This window comes from Thamnophis elegans, chromosome 1 (genome assembly GCF_009769535.1).
Source record: "Thamnophis elegans isolate rThaEle1 chromosome 1, rThaEle1.pri, whole genome shotgun sequence".
Lineage (NCBI taxonomy): Eukaryota > Metazoa > Chordata > Lepidosauria > Squamata > Colubridae > Thamnophis > Thamnophis elegans.
The window spans coordinates 21,583,240-21,601,867 of NC_045541.1; the positions used below are offsets into that span (position 1 = coordinate 21,583,240).

General features: G+C 36.0%; 1 protein-coding gene across 5 annotated transcripts in view; it reads right to left on the bottom strand.

Annotated features, from left to right (window-relative positions):
- Window positions 1–1,823: 1,823 nt before the first annotated feature.
- OSBPL6 (oxysterol binding protein like 6) overlaps window positions 1,824–18,628 on the bottom strand; it is an 87,911-nt gene continuing 71,106 nt past the window's right edge. For 4 of the 5 annotated variants that reach the window (XM_032224610.1, XM_032224592.1, XM_032224601.1 and 1 more), the window contains 7 exons: window positions 18,446–18,509; window positions 18,074–18,152; window positions 17,146–17,290; window positions 15,629–15,773; window positions 13,572–13,698; window positions 12,558–12,680; window positions 7,335–9,492 (listed from right to left, as the gene is read on the bottom strand). In XM_032224610.1, coding sequence (XP_032080501.1) covers window positions 9,384–9,492; window positions 12,558–12,680; window positions 13,572–13,698; window positions 15,629–15,773; window positions 17,146–17,290; window positions 18,074–18,152; window positions 18,446–18,509 — 792 coding nt within the window. In that variant the 3' untranslated portion in view covers window positions 7,335–9,383. Of the gene's footprint in view, window positions 4,031–7,334; window positions 9,493–12,557; window positions 12,681–13,571; window positions 13,699–15,628; window positions 15,774–17,145; window positions 17,291–18,073; window positions 18,153–18,445; window positions 18,510–18,628 lie in introns of those variants that run through there. The other variant, XM_032224584.1, reaches the window with a different exon arrangement.

The window sequence follows — 18,628 nt, forward strand, 5'->3', positions numbered from 1 at the left end:
ATGTACACTAGCCTAAACCACACAATCAATTTCTATGACTAAGAGTGGACCTGAATTCAAGTCTCCAGTACAGGTTTAACATCCTAACCACTGTATTATTGTCTTGGATGTCAATTGAGCTTTAAATGTGTCCATTGAAATAATAAAAGTGATTTTAAAGGTTTGCAGTGATGGAGAATGGACATGCCTCCTATTATAGAGTTAGAGCAGCACACTAGATTACAATCACATTACACTGAAAAAAGAGCAATTGTGAATTATGACTTAAAGATATATTCTACTGGATGTAATGAAAAATTGCCAACTTTTAAAAAAATAATTGCATATTTCAGTAGCCAGGAGCACGGCTTCTGATCTCTGCAGACTTAACTCCCTTGGAGTTACTTATGTAGGCTGGCATTTCTTTTAAGACTTCATATCTCATGAACTACAAAACACTCCAACTTTTGTAGCAGAAGGCTGAATTTTAGTGTCTTCATGAAAATACTTACAGCTGGGACCTCAAAAACTTGTTTTTCTAATATCTAAAGCTTCAAAGAAATAACTATTATAATTGTACATAATAGCCATTATATATTTACTTTTTTGTGTTTAAATTTCTTCTCAATTGTGGCCTTTTAAAACTTACGTTTGAAGATTAATTTCACAGAAATGATAAAATTTGTTATTACTGTTCTTTTTTCATTAGATGTGTCAGTCTTTAATAAATCATTTTAAACGATATAAGTTGTTTTTAATGTTTGAGAAAAATACTCTTTATTTCCTAAATATGTTCAATCAATAATTCAAGTAGAACCATAATTTACATTAAATGTGCCTTGTTCAATACTAGGTATGAATGCAGCCTATAAGCAACTGTATTTTTTTTATTTGTTGGGATTTTCAAAGTATTAATTGGTAGAATTCAATACAATCAATGTCAGCATAATACAGTAGTATGTCTCATTGAGTTTGTAAGTCACAAATATGTGCCATATCAACCATATTGAACGTAAATGAATATTTTCTAGTGTGAAAGAAATAGGTGCCCATAAATTCAGTGGTAGGTTCCGGATCCCATTCCATACCGGTACGGTTGGAATGGGCCCGGCGTCACCCACATGGACACATGCGCACATGCGTACAGTGCACGCATGCGTCATACCTGCCTGTGATGCCTCTGCAATGCTCCAGCTGCTCAGCGGAGCATCACAAAGGTATGCGCCATGCGCGTGCCCATAACCGCCAAAGGCTTAAAGGACAGGTAAGGAGCTCGGACCATGCTTATCCCCATTAGCCATATTTTTAATCAACCGCCTGGTTGAATTCTTTGCAGCATCCTAGCTTAAATAAACATAGGTTCTAAAATCCCAGCTGTGTTATTTCCTTTGATCAAGTTAAAGCCAGCCAAGAAACTTAATTTGCCTTGTGTGAAAATCACTGGTCTATAAATCACTGGTTATCCACATGCTTCAGTATACATTTATATATTTCAAAGTTTGTCCCCAGCTTCCAAAGAACTGGATACTGTATGTTCCCAAACACATTTAATATAAATATAGATTTTACAATAGCAGAAAGAAACATGGTGATTTTTTTGATACTATACTAATATATACGCTGTCTTTTGTGCAGTTAAAAAACAAATTAATGGTAATCCTCTATTTTTTTTTAAACCTACAATGCTGTAAGAATGTACAAAATATTGTTCTTGTGGCTTCCATTCTTACATTACATTATTGGGCTCTGAAGAGGTACAACTTTTGTGTGGAACACGTCTAGAACCAAAACATTATATTCAGTAATTCCCAAGTATTTCTGAGGAATTAGCAAGCAGGCTGGTCTATTAGAAACAATGGTCTTTTTATTCAATGGCATTTTTTATAAAGGTATACATGAGTTTTCATATTCAAGGCTGAGGATAAAGACCACAGAGTTTTGCAAAATGATCCTGTGCAAGTATCACAATGTTCAATCTTCATATTTAGCTTTAACATTGGGTAGTGGGATAAAGACAATATTGAGTTTGGGTTGCTCAAAATAAGATTCAAATCTCTGTTCACTCAGGGTTCATGGCAGAAGTTTGGAATCACTGCGATCTTTACAATGTAAGATTGCAGTCAAATTGCAACACTTAAAAAAAATATTTCCGAAACATCAAAGTGCCTTAAAAGTGCTGTGTGTTTATGGAGGCCAGTTTTCTTACAAATGGTACATTCCTCTGCATGACATCTGAAGAGGCACACTTCTGATTAGTTGATAGTATATCATGGTGAGTCAAAGAAGGAAGTGGCAAAAAGTATATTTTGTCTTAGGAAATACTTCAGAAAATGAATAGTGGGGTTGTTGATACTTCAGTCCCTAAGCATTCTTCCTAATGTCAATCACTTTAAATTAGGCTACACAAGACAACAGAGCAAAGCCATGGTTTTATGACACTAGGGTGGTGTAATTAAGATCTAATTCCACTGCTTTCAAGGTTTGCAACATTTCTAATTGAGATTTACTGCTGCTGGTTCCAACTGGAGTCTTGTTACAATTCGCCATGGCCAACTTGCTGTAGAATAACTCATCACAGCTAACTCATTGCAGGAGGAGAGTTACACTAATACCAAAGAAATGGTGGAATGGAATCATTAAAGAATGAAAAAGGAGGCACAGAATGAAATGTCAATGACAAAAAATAACTTTTTTATTTATTTCAAATAATTGAATAGCTAAACTGTCCCACAGTGAGCTGTCCTGTGGCGAGTTGGCCGTGATGAGTTGTCCCGCGGCAAATTGGCTACAAGTTGGCTATGGCGGGGTTGTCCTATTTCACTCTAGATGTGCTAGACCAGAATATTCTTCTCTTGCACCAACATTATGCAGCTTGGATGGTTCTAGCTAGAGACAATTTAAGGGAGACTGATAATCTACTGGATTAGGCTTTTTATCTTTAAGGGAAGAAAAGCAATTGATAAATTGTTTCAGAATACTGCTTCTTATTTGAATTCATATAATTTCAAAAAATATATGTAGCTCAATATTGTCTTTTAAAAATCCTGACAGATAAGGTAAGTCACAAAAAGAACTTTACAATATATATTATTTTATAGGGGAGCAATTTTTTTTGTTAATTTGGATGAAAACTTAACAATCCTGGGCATGGACACAAGTCACGTTCTGTTGAAATAAATAGGAAAACACTCATAATACATTGCATTAAAATTATTACATATTACAGAATTCCCGGTTGCAAAATTGGCACCATTCCATTCTCAGAAACACAGGGATGGCTGAGAGGAAATTTTACTGAAATCTAATAGGGTCGACTTGGTAGATAGAATGTGGTTATTGTTCACTCTAATTATATGTAGCATTAGCCCAGAACCAAAGTTCTTTTGGGCAACCACAATCATTATTTATGAGCTGTGAAATACTTGGGAAGCCTGCAAAACTTCATTTGATTTGATCAAGGACTTCACGTAAGTGTCTGTCCAAATCCTGACTTTCCCCCCCTACTGAACTCCCATTTTGGAACTCTTATTTCTAAAGAGAGAAAAGCAGAGAAGTAACAATAGTTAATAATGATAGTTCTGTGATAATTATTCAAGTATGTTTTGAGCCAATGTGCCCAAGTCTACATTCAGCCAATGCTGAGACTGCATGCTAAGACTCAGCAGTGCATAGCAGAGATAGGGAGGGGACCGATTCCTGTTATACAACTGGCCTCTTGGTTTGCTTCTGGACTCTAAAAAGCCTCGTTCTTATCTGTTCCCAATCTACAGAATTTCCCAAATTTGACATTATAACATGGATACTTTCAGAGGAATCACTGATTGGGATGGCCAAGAGGGGAGATTGAGAGGAAAGAAGGCTTGCAAAAAGCAAAGCGTATAAGATAAGTCAGAATGGGCACTTGATTGTGACATAGTTTGATGAAGAAACTTCCAATGAATAAGGAGTATTTTAAATTGGAAGCATATCACATAAATTAGATGTTCTTGAGATTTTCCTGAAGCTTGTTTGAAAGAGAAGGTCAGGTTAGAGAAGAGCTCCATTTTTCAATCTGGAAATTTAATAAAGAAAAATTTCCATCACATGAGTTCAATCCTTTGCAGAAATTCACATTCATCTTCTTAATTCTATAATTTTCATTTTTAAATGCATATTTTATCTGATTTAAATGAACTCCGGGTAGCAGGGTTTTTTTTTTCTTTTGGGAAGTATTTCTTTTTAAGTTTTTTTTTCCTGAAAAATTTACCTATTACCTCAAACTATCATATTTTATAGGTTTAGATGAAATAAAATGTAATGTCTGCAGATGTGTGATGAATGAATCAACTAGTGTAGCAAGTATGCTCACGCTGTTAGCATGAATTTATGGTAGGACTATACTGTCAATTATAGCTAAATATGATATACTTGCTTCAGATTTAATTTAGAACCTTATGGAAGCATATCTTAAAATAAATGCTACAGTGACATGATTTCAAGAATACCCTGATTTTTAAGAAAATAATTCAAACTAGAGATCTGGGTAGGTTTCTTTCCCCCCAAAGTGGTTTACTCTTATATCTCAGTGTCCTGCGTTGAAAAATAAGAGAACCGCTAAAGCAATCTTGCAAGACAATTTGCAAGATTTACAAGGCAGTCTCTAGATTAGAGTTTTGTCTTGCACAGAATAATATGAATATGCTTGGAATAAACCTGGGTTTTGTTGCATTTGTGGTATCTCTGGGTCAAAATGGGCCCAAACTTCCTAGCCTTCCTTTCATCATTAGCAGGGAATATTTCACATCTAAAACTGGTAACCTAATTTACATTTTAGCTATCTTACTAAAAATGTAGTGTGAAATCTTTGCTTTGCACCAAATCCATCATGGGCAGTAGAGATGAGTATTGGGGACACAATGATTAGAATGCAGTACTGCAGGCTACTCCTCTGCTGACTATCAGCAGGTTGGCAGTTTGATTCTCACTCGCTCAAGGTTAACTCAGCCTTCCATCCTTCCAAGGTCAATAAAATGAGGACCCAAATTGTTGGGGGCAATATGCTGACTCTGTAAACTACTTAAGAGAGATCTGTAAAGCACTGTGAAGCGATATATAAGTCTAACTGCTATTGCTATGAACCCAATTAGTGTTTATTATGGCATATGAAAGAGAGCAAATGATAAAGAGCATTAATTAACAAATAAAATAATAGTTTTATGTCTCTGAAAGATTTTATAGAGCAAATATTACGGAAGGGAGAGAGGGATTGGTCCGGTGCAACTTATAGTGAGAAAAATACTGTAGTTTGATCTTAGAGAATGGAATTGATAAAGACATGTATGGAAGTGAAAATGTTTAATTATGAAGGAAAGAGCTACAATGTTAATTAGAAATTTATGTTATCTAGTTTGTTGATTCATATGAATATAGGAATGCATAACCTGGAGAGAATTGCATCAGGAATGAGTTTTGAGATAAAATGTGCAATATTCTGAAAAATTCAATCTGGGGGAGAGGAGAATACTGTTAAAAGATATCAGTGAACAAAAGAAAAAAAGAAGAAAAGAGTACAGAAAAAAATGAGTAGGCCACATGGAAAATGAATAAAAAGCATAACTGGTAAGCTCTTATTCTTCACACATTAAAGTAGTGTTCACTTGATTTTTAAAAAATGAAAAACTGAATTATTGAAGGTGATACAAAGTGATATAAAGTTCAGAAGTTAAATGCCAAATCATTAACAGTAGTGCAACAAGTAGATCTTAAGAAAAAAAATAGACATGGAAGAAATGAAAAAAACTAGAATAATTACAGGTAGATAAAATGTACAGATAAAAGTGAAAACAAATAAATATCTCAATAATCCAAAAAGAGAGTAGACTTGAGGAAAAAAGAATGTGTAAGCTAACTTAAAACAATTAGAAAAAAATATTTTACAAATGCCACTGAAGTTTGTGGACATATACTAAAGGAAAGTACTATAGTATTAAAAATGAATGAAGTCAAAAGTCTGTGAATGAGCAATGCACAGGCAAGAGAATCATGACGAGGAAAATATAGAACGTACATGTAAAGTAAAAGTTGCAAAAATGCAGTCATAGACAGCAGGAAGCTGTTTAAATAAGCGCAGGAAAGAAAATGCAGGGCAATTAGGATGGAAACAAATACCGTAATTGTTAAATATCTGAATTAGGACTGCTAGGCAGTGATTTCTAGAGAACGAATGAAGAGCGAACTATAAAACAAACATATGAAGGAAAAGTAAATGGATTCAGATGAAGTGGATAATGAAGTGGTTGAATGAGCTAATGAAACCCTCAAGAACTTATAAGTTAGAAGATTTAGAACCAAAGGCAACCTCTGAAGTGAAGTACCAATGTGATTGAAGCAAGAATGGTTTGCAAGGATAGAAAAGTACAGAGTTATAGTGAATTTTATGGGTGTAAATGTAGCTATCTTCATATATGCTCCTAATCTTATGTCTCGTGCTTTGCTTACTAATTCTTATTCCTTTTTCACATTTTGCATTCACCTGAAAGGATATGTCTTGGACATATAGACGAATTACAATTGCCCCAAAGGAGAGTGGCTGTAGTCCCATAGATAGGAGCCGAGGTGGTGCAGTAGTTAAATGCAGCACTGCAGGCTACTTCAGCTGACTGCAGTTCTGCAGTTCGGCTGTTCAAATCTCACCGGCTCAGGGTTGACTCAGCCTTCCATTCTTCCGAGGTGGGTAAAATGAGGACCCGGATTGTTGTTGGGGGCAATATGCTGACTCTGTAAACCGCTTAGAGAGGGCTGAAAACCCTATGAAGCAGTATATAAGTCTAACTGCTATTGCTATTGCTATTAGCCAAATAGTTTAATGGCTGGGTTCATAGAACAGGTGGTTAGCTATATGGACTGATTATCTAGGTGTGTACAATATAGAGACGCATTTTGGTCCGGTGGGTTAAGGCACCAAGCTAGAAAGCAGGAGACTGCAAGTTCTAGTCCTGCCTTAGCCATAAAGCCAGCTGGGTGACCTTCAGCCAATTACTTTCAGGTCAGTCAGTCACAGGGTTGCTTGTGGGGAAGAATAGGAGGAGGAAGGAATGTGGGATATTTTCACTGCCTTATTTGTAAAAATAATAAAGGTGGGATAGAAGTAAATAATAAATAAATAAATATGTTGTAAACTAACCAAATGGCCTGCCTTCAAATAACATGCTAGTCAAGCTTAAAACTAATCAACTTTAGTATGTTATTTGGGGAGAAGCATGTTAGGACAAAGTTAGCTTGATTTATAATTGACCCTGGTAAACACCTGGTCTCAACATTTTACTAAATCATAATATTTGTTAATATTTATAACTTTTTAATTAATAATTCTGGCTTTGAAGAGACAGTGACAAATTCCTGGAGGTTACTGAAGACTGAATGTAAAATACGGAATGGTAAGGCATTTTTTCTTCCTATTTTTACCAAGATGGACTAAACTATACCTTGTAAGGATTACTACGTTAACAAAATCCCCAATGTGACAGTGGCATGCTGACAACTCCTATTGTATAAGGCCCATGTAAGAGTCCATGCATATGTTATCCTGTGCATTCTAATCCTTCTTCAATTTGAATGAAATGTACATATCAGCAAACAAAACATTCTCCTTCTGTACTTCAGAGGCTCGTACAAGAGTACCGTGCATATTTTAAGCCTTGGTCAAATACAAGTGCTCCCAAGTTACAACTGAAATTTAGAGCAAAATCACAGCCAGATAATAAATGTCTAGCTAATATGGTGCATCCCCGCTGGAAGTAACTTCAGGAAGTTAAGGCCCTATTTTTAAACAGGCTGTCCCTTATACAGGTGTGCTTATTGAGCAGAAATGGACATGGGGAAAATCAGATGAGTAATACATAGAATGCATAATCAAATACAGTTAGTTTGCTTTCGGGAAATCATAGCCACCTCTGTGCCTTTACAGAAAAGCAATAAAATGCACTCAGTAAAATACAGTTATGTGCCATGAATATACAGAAATGTTATTTTTGAATTATATACAAGAAAATCTTTTCTATTGCCAGTGTCCAAGGTATTAATAAATTAAATCACTGGACATAAATGATAGACAAGTTTCTATTAAAAAGCATTAAGATTTTTACCTTATATATTGATTTTAGCAAAGCATGGTAACCAACTAGACTTAATTTTGAGGGCAACATCATCCAGGCTCTTTCCACATATACATCACAATGTGCTACATAATAGCCATTTAGGTCATTTTTTCATCCAAAAATATAATTGCTTTATGAAAAAGCAATAAAATATAATTTTGCATAAAAATGATATTAGCAAGATTCAACTGAGAAAGTAGTGCATGTATCACATTACTTCTCCCAACAATTTCCAAAGAGGTGAGAACAAAAATATATAATGTACATAAGAAAGCATGAATACATAGGTTATCAGGATCATTATATCCCTGCAGGATGCTTTTCTAATTTAAAGGATGTGCTTAGCATTCATGCACAGTTTTAGGGAATTTTAATTCTAAAAAGAATTATGAAAAGAAGGAAGTATGAGAAGTCATGAAAAGAGAGGGTATATTTATCACAGCATTAGGCATTGAGAATATGAACTTAGATTAATTTCTCAAGATCATTACAAAATTAGTCAGTTTCCTTTTAACCTGCCTATATAGAACCACAACCTGCAAAGATAAAACATTCCTAGATCATCCTTTTACTTTACAATTACAGTTCATTTTCCATAAATAATACATTTTATCCCTTATTTAAAATACGAACCAAAATCCCGGTGGTTTTTAAAAATCTGCCCTTGAGAAATGACAAATAAATACATATTTTAAAATAACAACGTACAACTTGACATTGTTTTTAAGGCATGAAAAATGGCATATGAATGGGAAGAGCTTCTAGAAAAGCATTATGTTGTTTTTTTATATAGCCAGTCCAAGCACAACACATTAAAAAAAAAAACTGACTCTTGAAATGAACAAGTGTTCTAATGTGAATCAAGATTCAATAACTACATGTGTAGACATTCTAGAACTTAGTTATAACAAGATTTGTTTTATTATTGAACTCTTTGTGTCTATTTAAAGCACCAGATACTCTACAAAGCATCTTTGGCCAAATCAGTACATGCTTCTTTTATGCTGCACTTCCAGTATCTCAATAAATAAAGGGGCTGTGGGCATTTTCCTCCCTTCTTTTCAATTTTATGATCACAGAAATGTTCAAAGTCTGGGCTAATGCACTTTTGGAAGTCTATTATAAATTGAATGTAAAAGCAAAGGAAGGTTTCCTGCAGACCCACAAATCACCATCAGCTATAAGAAACATGTTGTGCATAGTGGTTTCTTTCTTTGTTTGTTTTTCTATTTTAAAAGAGTTATATGCTGCTAGATCTACATTCTCAGTTTACCAGAGTTCGAGTGTTTCTACTTTACTAAAGCCAGGATCCTTTCGGAGTTCCCAATAGGTGTCATTAGAAACCCATGCTTCTCTCTGATTGCCTTCAATAACTTTTCTGCAAAATTAAAAGAGTTATTGGTTAACATAAATTCAAAAATATTCTTTAAGAGAATAGAAACACACTTCAATTTTTATTTACTTGTTGAGGAAATCTTCTGAAAAATGAAATTGCAATAAAATAATACATTTTATTTAATCATAAATCAACAACCAACAAATAAAAGAAGAAAATCACAATTAATTAGGATTAAAAAAAAGAAATAATTGTTTTAAAATATCTAAGAAGGATTAGAAGAGATATTATGGTGTACTGTACAAACTGTAGAATGATACTTAGCTGTGGTCAAAGATGTCAAATCACATTGACCTAATAATAACAAGATAAAACAAGTCAGAATGAATAGGATATTTAGTAAAGAATGGAGATAATAATTCTTGGTGTGTGTCTGGGTATCATGCTCCAGCGTTTCAATTATTTCTCTACCATGTAGGCACATCTCTGTTCAAAAGGGATATTTCAGCATGTCCCTTCAGTAATCGCTATTATGCGGGCACTAAATTTAGCCAGGGATGAATTTAAATTTGGGAATCATTATGCAAGTAAGGTATTTGGCTGATTGAAGAAGATATGTGGAGTGGCTCAAGAAGCTGTTTCTAGATAGAACTGATAAATCACCCTACAACTCTAAATCAATGGCCCATTGTTTGAGATCAGCTAATGTACAATCATTTTAAGTAGGCCGGCTTTATTGTGAAGCACACATTTTGGCATACAATGAGCTACTTGAAAAAGAATCAAAAACTTGGTTTGAAATCTTTCAAGGCAAAGGAATGCCCTTTAAGGGCCCAACTAAACTTCAAAAAGTTGCTGAGCTTGGATGTGAACTGAAGAGATTTTAATCACTGCTGATAGATACGGAGATACTTTTGAGAAATAAAAAAAGTATAAAGCCAAAGCAGATTTCTGTGTAATTAGGATAATATAATTGGTGTGAAATTGATGGTTGCCTGTAGTATGGAAAATAATCCCCAGATATTTAAGACCTTTATTTAGCTGCCAGACATATGTGCCTTAGCAAAAACCATGACCTTGATTTTGGAGTAATTAATTTCTAGCTGTTCTTCTTAACAGTGCCCACCAAGTATATAACATGCCTATTTCAGGACAATCTGTGTCTGAGCTCTTGTTTTCTTGCAGTTGTTTCATTATCCAAACTAGGTAACATCATCAGTGGCCCTTAGACAATCTGTGTCTAAGTAAACAGTGCAGCAGCATCTGCATATAAAAGAAATGTGTCTATTTCCCAATTTTGACAGATCAAGAGATGGGCTATTCAACGTGTCTGTAAGAGAGTTAATGAGTGGCTTTCTCTGAAGCCTGTCTGCTCATCAGCCAATATATTCTCAGTTACAATCCAATCCAGGAGCTTGTTGTTACAAGTGCTAGCATATAATTTACTGATTGGCTAATGGGCCAATAACCTCTATATTATTATTTTTTTGTAGATTGAAGTCACCAAAGGTAGGCCCCAATCATCAGAGACCTTAGCATATTTATCAGTGTAGGTGAATAGGAAAGCCAAAATGGGTACCCACCAATCTAAACTGCTTTGAATGTCTTCCACTAAAATGAACTCATATACTGGAGCTTTATTCAATTTCAGATGTTTTATAATCTCAGAGCAGGGATGGGATTGAAACATTTTAGCAACTGTTTCTTTGCTCGGCTGCCGGGTGGGCATAGCCTACTCGGCATCCTGCACCACGGCCGGGGGGGGGGGGGGGTTGCCCATCCCAGGCTCCAGAGGCGTTTCTTGAGCCTCTGCAAGGGCAAAAACACCCCCCTCTGGGCTTCAGAAGCCCCCCAGAGGCCAGAAACAGGCCTGTTTCTGGACTTATGGGAGGCCCATTTTTCACCCTCCCAGAGCCTCCGCGTGGGCCCTGCACTTACCTGGCATGATGAACAGGCCGCCTGGAGACTCCTGGGAGGGGCCAGCCAGTCCTTCCAACTATCAGTTCGATGAACCAGATGTAAAATTAGAATTTGGTTCACCCGAACCGGTCCGAACAGGCTGAATCCCACCCCTAACTCAGAGCCTCACAGGAAGGTGGGGAGAATCTTACACTCAACTAATTCAGTTTCTTCAGCCAATTTCTCTATTTCTCCATCTGGTGATAATAGGAATTAGCACTCTAACCAACCCTGATTTGTTAACAAATGCCATCCAGCCAAGAACAACTGATTTCCTGATTTAAAGAATATAAAAATGATCCTCTTTCTTATTGAACCCATGATGAGTTGCTGCTCTGCTGCTTTTCAAGAGGAAATACAAACATTATATTATTATATGCCTATAATAACAGGCATATATATAGGCAAAGAAGAAATAGGCTTTAAGAGAGTCTTGGAATCAACTCTCATTATAAGACTTCAGCTCTATCTGGAAATGCATAATTCTTTAATCTGCTTCCTCTAATTTACAAATTTTGTCTTTTATACCTGCTTCAGTCTGGGGACACCACTTCATATTGTTGTATACACAGAAGGAATTACTCCATCCGAAGAGGGATTAGACTATAAATAAAATAATTATTTGGCAGAGAAGGAGAAAAGAGATTGAATTTTACTCTTAGGTACTTGGCAGATTTTTGTTTTTCTAAGTTTACAAGGTTACATAAAAGAGAGGAACTGCACATACACTTAATTTCTTGGACAATTCTCTTTATCTAGCTAGGGGAAATTTTATGAAAGATAGCGCATGCATAAAACACCAATCTGAAGATCAAACATTAATGTTAGATCTCTGAATTTCAAAAATAATAACTACATATTACAAATAAAACTGATTTCTCATTATCTAAGTCAAGATTCACAAAAATCATCATCTTTGATTCAAATTTATCTGAGGAATAAGACTCTAAGTTACAACCAACCTATGTTTTGACACATTTCTGAAAATAATTTAATTGTACAATAAGAAACATGCAGATGTTACATAATGTAAGACAATTTCTAATGCTAAAAACATTATTATTATTTTTGTTAATATTGTTACACCATTATATATACCAACCCCAGTCTGTTTGTACAAAAATCACAGAGAGAGAGAGAGTACTTACTTAAAAAATTTAGGTATATGTTCCATATTGTTTTCCTCTAAATAACGTCTCCGGCATCTCTGGAGTTCTTCAATTCTTTGTTTTTCTGCTGCTGCTGCTTCTAAATGTCCATCTTCCAAATGCCTATAGTTAAGAATTAGTCTTTCAGTAGATACATACCAACCTTTAAAAAATGTAACTACAAAATTCAGAAATCTCAAAGTTCAAGAAGCACCCGTCAGACCTGGAAGTCATCTTTTACATTGGGCCTTCAGACCTGCCACATTTTCTACTGTGGGAAAATGGGAGGGGCAATTATACAGAGTGTGGGTGATATGTAGCCATCACAACATTTTGTTCTCAGAGTCAAGGTCACCTTGCCCCTGACCTGTGACGTCCCAGGTGACTGGGAGGCATCTCCAGTTTTGGATGGTGCCTGATTGGATTATGTGACGGATATGTGGGTGCTGGGCACGGACTTGAATTTTAATTTGGGTGGGGAAATCCTGGAAACTTTCAGATTCGGGTTTTCCCAGATGTGCCAATATGACAACTCTAATAAAATGGAACTTTGAGGAAACTCAAGCCTCAGAGTCTTCTTTTGTTGGGGGTGTTACTTGGAACCCTGACAGCACCTAAATCATGTTCTATATTATGCAGGTTAGATAAAACTGATAGCACTATCATTCAAGTAAATATATTTTGAATGAATCAGCATAAATATATATGATTAAATTCTATTATTTTGGACAAACAGTCCGCCTCCCTTGTTTCTGCAATATGCAGTTGTATATTAGTGCAGATAGTATATTACAAAAAGTATTTATGAGGTGTGATGGGGACGTAAATAGGAAGGCGAACCCTGTCTGCTGCACTTTTACAAGTTCACATATTAAAATAGTTTAAATACTTCTCAAATTGTCTGGAGCAAGCTTTCACTGAGCAGCAATGATTCAGATGAATTTTTTAACATTAATGTCCCTTATAATATTCAATCAAAAGCAGCCGTAGCCATTTTTAAAGTGTACTTCTTGCCTTTGATCTGGCCTGAATCGAGCATCTGTTTTTGGAAGAAGGTCCTTCAATGCAGGATCTAACTCATTCAGCTCAACAGCAAACCTTGTGAAACCATAGTAATGCTCATAATTTGTTGGCATGGAACCTATATTAAAAATTAAAATAAAGGTAGTGATTAACCACTGTGAATAAACACTTGATCTAGATGATAAAAGAAAATGTTTGTACCTTGATCTTCATTAAAAACTCTATATGCAGCCCTGCCAATTCTCAAAATTCTTTAAACAAATGGTTTTATGTGCAGACATTATTCTACATATTATTGAGATGATATGGGAGATGGTGTATTGTTCATGTTGTTGTCAAGATATGCTCTGCTTGGCTAGGACCCCTATGTGCTCTCCCACAAAATCCCTCTTACCCCAAAAAGCATGAAATGGTCTGACACAATCACTTCATGCTTCTCTGTGCAAGGGGAAAGAAATTCCTTTAGGAAGAAAGATCATCCCGAAGGATTCCAGAGAAGGTGGATATTTAAGGCTTCAGTGCTCTTACAGACAATACTGAATGTTGGCTTTCTACATCACTGAGGCACAGCATGGGCATTCATATTATGCTTTATGCACAAAAAGCAATGGATGGAAACCCAAGAAGCAATGGGTAGAAACTAATCAAGGAGAGAACCAACCTAGAACTAAGGAGAAATTTCCTGACAGTGAGAACAATTAACCAGAGAAATGGCTTGCCTCCAAAAATTGTGGGTGCTCCAACATTGGAGGTTTTTAAGAAGAGACTGGACAACTATTTGCGTGAAATGTTATACGGTCTCCTCCTGGTTAGGGGATTGGACTGGAGGACCTCCAAGTTCCCTCCCAACTCTGTTATTTTATTTTTTTATTTAACTTATATTTTTATATTACTGAATCAGGCTGAATCATAGGCAGTGTACAAGTAGATAAAACCAGAATGTAACATTATGAAGCAAGGACAGTTTAAAGGCCTTAGGAAAATTGTCGGCTTTGGCAGTTTTCTGAAAAGATCCCAACAATGCAATCTGGTGAAAAACACTGCTTCGAGTCCCTGTTCTCTTACTTAATATATGAGTCTAAGTGAGATGGACAGCATATCAATTTAATAAATCAATATTTGGGAACTCTCAGGATCCTGGCTTGGGATGAGCATACAGGGTGAGCTAATTTTAGAGAAAGGAAGCAGTTCTAAATATCCTTTGGTGTGGCCTTCTGTTGCCTCCAACAACTTGGCAGCTGATCATTCAAATTCTCAAACAGTTCTCATATCACTTTTGTTAAGTCACAAAACCATCATATAAATTATAGGAGAACTAGGAACTGCCTCATAGATACCAATTTTGGAAAGTTAGAAAAACTTTACCTCCCTGTAGCTACTAATTTTGGAAAGTTAGAAAAACACAAGATTTCGTTCAGGAGGTACAACTTGTACCCTTAATCAAAGAATCCCATTTTTTCCATCAATAGAAATACTGCATGAAACCCACTATATTATTTCTACTTTTTCTTCCAATGTTCTTTATTTTTTAACATTCAATTTCACAAAATTTATCATTCCAATATGGGGAAAAACTGATTGTAATTTTGTCCTAACCAATAAATCCAACTGAATAAGTGATTCTTTCCTTTTTCAAAGGAACTACTGCTTTTTTTCTGTTTAGCTTGATGAATATCAAAAATGTGTATAATACTGAAAAATGCATTCATTTTAATGGCAACAGTGGCATTAAACATTTGCCACCATGCTCAAAATATTACATCTCTCTTCATTCAAACGTGCCATTTAACAACTTATAGCATTTTTGCATTATTCCTGCTTGGTCTTAGAACATATTATGGAGTTTGATTTAGATTTCATCATGGAAAGATACGAGTTATTAAAGGACAGCAATGACTTACACTTACAGTTTCTAACCTACAATTCATGTTCCAAGCTATCGTATCTAGTATACTGAGATAAAATCCCTGCATCTATAGTACAAATTCTACTCCTTTCTTTATTACTTGTTTAATTATATTTAAAATTACATAAATGCCATGTATTACCGGGCCTCCATATACATTTTGCTGAAGGTGCAATTCCACAATATAATCCTTCATGCCATTTTCCAAAAAGGCGATGCACCACTTTTCCTTCTTGATCCATGACAACACCTTGAACTTCATTGACATTAGAATTCCAGTAATTCACCTAAAAACGTTAACCAAATAGTTTGGTTTTATTAAATGGAAAACAAATCATCTAACATCAAGCATATCTCTGCCTTCAATCCAGTGGTGGGTTCCGGATCCCATTCCAACCGGTACAGTTGAAACGGGCCCGGCGGTGGCCACATGGATGTGCGCAGTGCGTGCATGCATCTTACCGCCTCCGCAACGCTCCAGCTGTTCAGCGGAGCATCATGCAGGCGCTGTACGTGCCATATGCAGAAGCGTAGAAGCCTTAAAAGACAGGTAAGGAGCTCAGGCGGGTGGGCCGGAACAGTATCCAGTGCTCTGGGCAGGCTCTGGTACGCCTGTACCAGGGCGTACCGCGTGCAACCCACCACTGCTTCAATCAACAGCAAGAAGACAACCCCCTTTACTAAGAGCACTCAATAACTGCTCTAATTTTTCATATGCAGCCCCATGAGAAAAAAATGTAATATTTTTTATGACCCAACACGCTATGTACATGAGTACTCTGAGTTATGGTAGGCTTCTAATTTAAAGGGGGATTGTAATATAAAGTTCTCCTGTGGAGACAGCAGCCAGACTGGGTTTGGTCCATCCAGTAACCAATTGGACTGAGTCTACACTTACGATGTCATCGGGCCCTTGTGGCTCCTCCCCAGTTCAGACTCAGTCCAACCAGCACTAGCTGTGGGAATTGATCTCTCCTCCAAATTTTAACCTTATAATTTTAATTGGCGATTTTTTTACAAATTCTTTCCCTTTGAATTGGCTTTTTTAATTGAATTTTTTCTTCTGACCAAATTGGAGGGAAATTCAAAACTGCTTTCTGGCTGCCTCTCTTCAGCTGTCTGATCAATCAAAGAACAATTTACATTGAACAGTGCAAGCGCGCACAGTGTGCCGATTGAAAACCGGTAGTAAAACCGGCAGCAACCCACGCTTGGAATAATGTGATTTTACATGCTGAAAGTTCTATTATACATCATAGAATAGAATAGAATTCTTTATTGGCCAAGTGTGATTGGACACATAAGGAATTTGTCTTTGGTGCATATGTTCTCAGTGTACGTAAAAAGGCAAGATACATTCGTTAAGAATCATAAGAATTACTGTCAACCATAGAGCTCAACAAGGTATTTATAGATTTGCATCAATGGACATGCATAAAGGCACTGATTGCATTAATTGTGGTACCCAATAAGAATATATAAGAATGTTGCCACTAAATTTATATGCTCTCTGGCAGCAAATTGGAAGGACTATTAATTATTTTCCCCACTGAAAAAGAAGCCTATCGAAGCGTGTGCGCTACTGATGCATTTCCTAACGCTCCTGTGAACAGACCATTGTTCCTTCACTCTTCATGATTATGATCACAGTAAAACTACCTTGATAAATGTGACCTTACAAATACAGACACTGCTTTTTGTATTTCTAATGGTTACTTCTCCATAATGCTCTATCCATCTCCTTCCACTCAGGATGTTGTGTATGCAAGTAGTGACTTTGTTCCAAACATAGCAATCACCGTATCTAGAAAGAAAGGGAAGGGTAATATGTTTCAGAATTACCTTTTCTAAAGCCATGTGCAAATAAATCTCACTACATTTCCAGTATTAAAAACAACTCACAAAGAGGGAAGTCTAATTTTTTTTACTGTTCTCTAGGTAAGCCAGGCAATGATTTGTAAGGATCAAAACACCATCCATTCAAGCAAATGACCATTTTCACCCTAGCTCAACCAGAATTTCAGTATTAATTGTTATTGCTAGGACACTGGGATCTGGCTCTTCAGGTTCCCCAACTTTCTTACTGCTACCTAAAAATTTATCCTACTCCATTCTGCACATTTTCAGGTTTTGTCATGTTATACAATAACTTGCTATTTAATCTATATAAATATAAAAATAGCTCTGTGTGTGTGTGTGTGTGTGTGTGTGTGTGTGTGTGTGTGTGTGTCTGTCTGTCTGTCTGTTCCAGCACCACTCTGGAACATCTTGAGCAATTTCAACCAAACCTGATACACAGATGATTTACTCTCTGGAAAAAAAATACTGTGGGGGTAAGACACCCCTAACAGCCCTCGGGGTGTGTGTTCTGTTAAGATATAGCCTATTGTGCCTAATGGCTTCTACTGTACTGCGTAAAATGGCTTCTACTGTACTGTGCAGTGGAGTTGCCATGGTAACGGCTTCACAGTATGTCACAAGGGGGCACCAACATTAGAAATTACATTTTCCGCTGATAAATAAATACCCGGGCAACGCTGGGTTATCAACTAGTAGTAAAAAAGGAACATAGACTAAAAGCACTTACTTAGGAAGTATCACATTTAGAGTTCCAATTGGCAATATTTCCATCGATTTCCCCCAGAATTTGTTTTTCCATCTAATATCTAAATAGAAGAAATTTTTATAAAGAAGCAAAATGCAATACACATTTATTCATTTATACACATATCATGTAAGCTAATACATCTTGTTCTAAACAGATCAATAGCTAATCCAGAGGCAGAAAACTGTTGATTTCTAATTTCTCAATGGAAAATATATAATAAAAAAATAAATAACAATTGCCCTTTGCTAGTATTGTAACTGTTTAACTACATTTCAACAAGGGAATTGTATAACATTTAATTTTCTTTTTTAATTGAAATTTGATTCATCCACTTGTAACTCAAATATATACCTTGCCAAAACACAAAATTCTTTGATTCACAGTGACAGGCAGAAATGGGTGGGTGATGGCTAACCTGAAAAAAAAATTATATAGAAGTAATTGGACAACAAAATCTACACAAGATTATTATGTTCATCACCCTTTGAAAAACAATCTACGCAACTATGCAAAGAACAATTAATACAAAGCTGA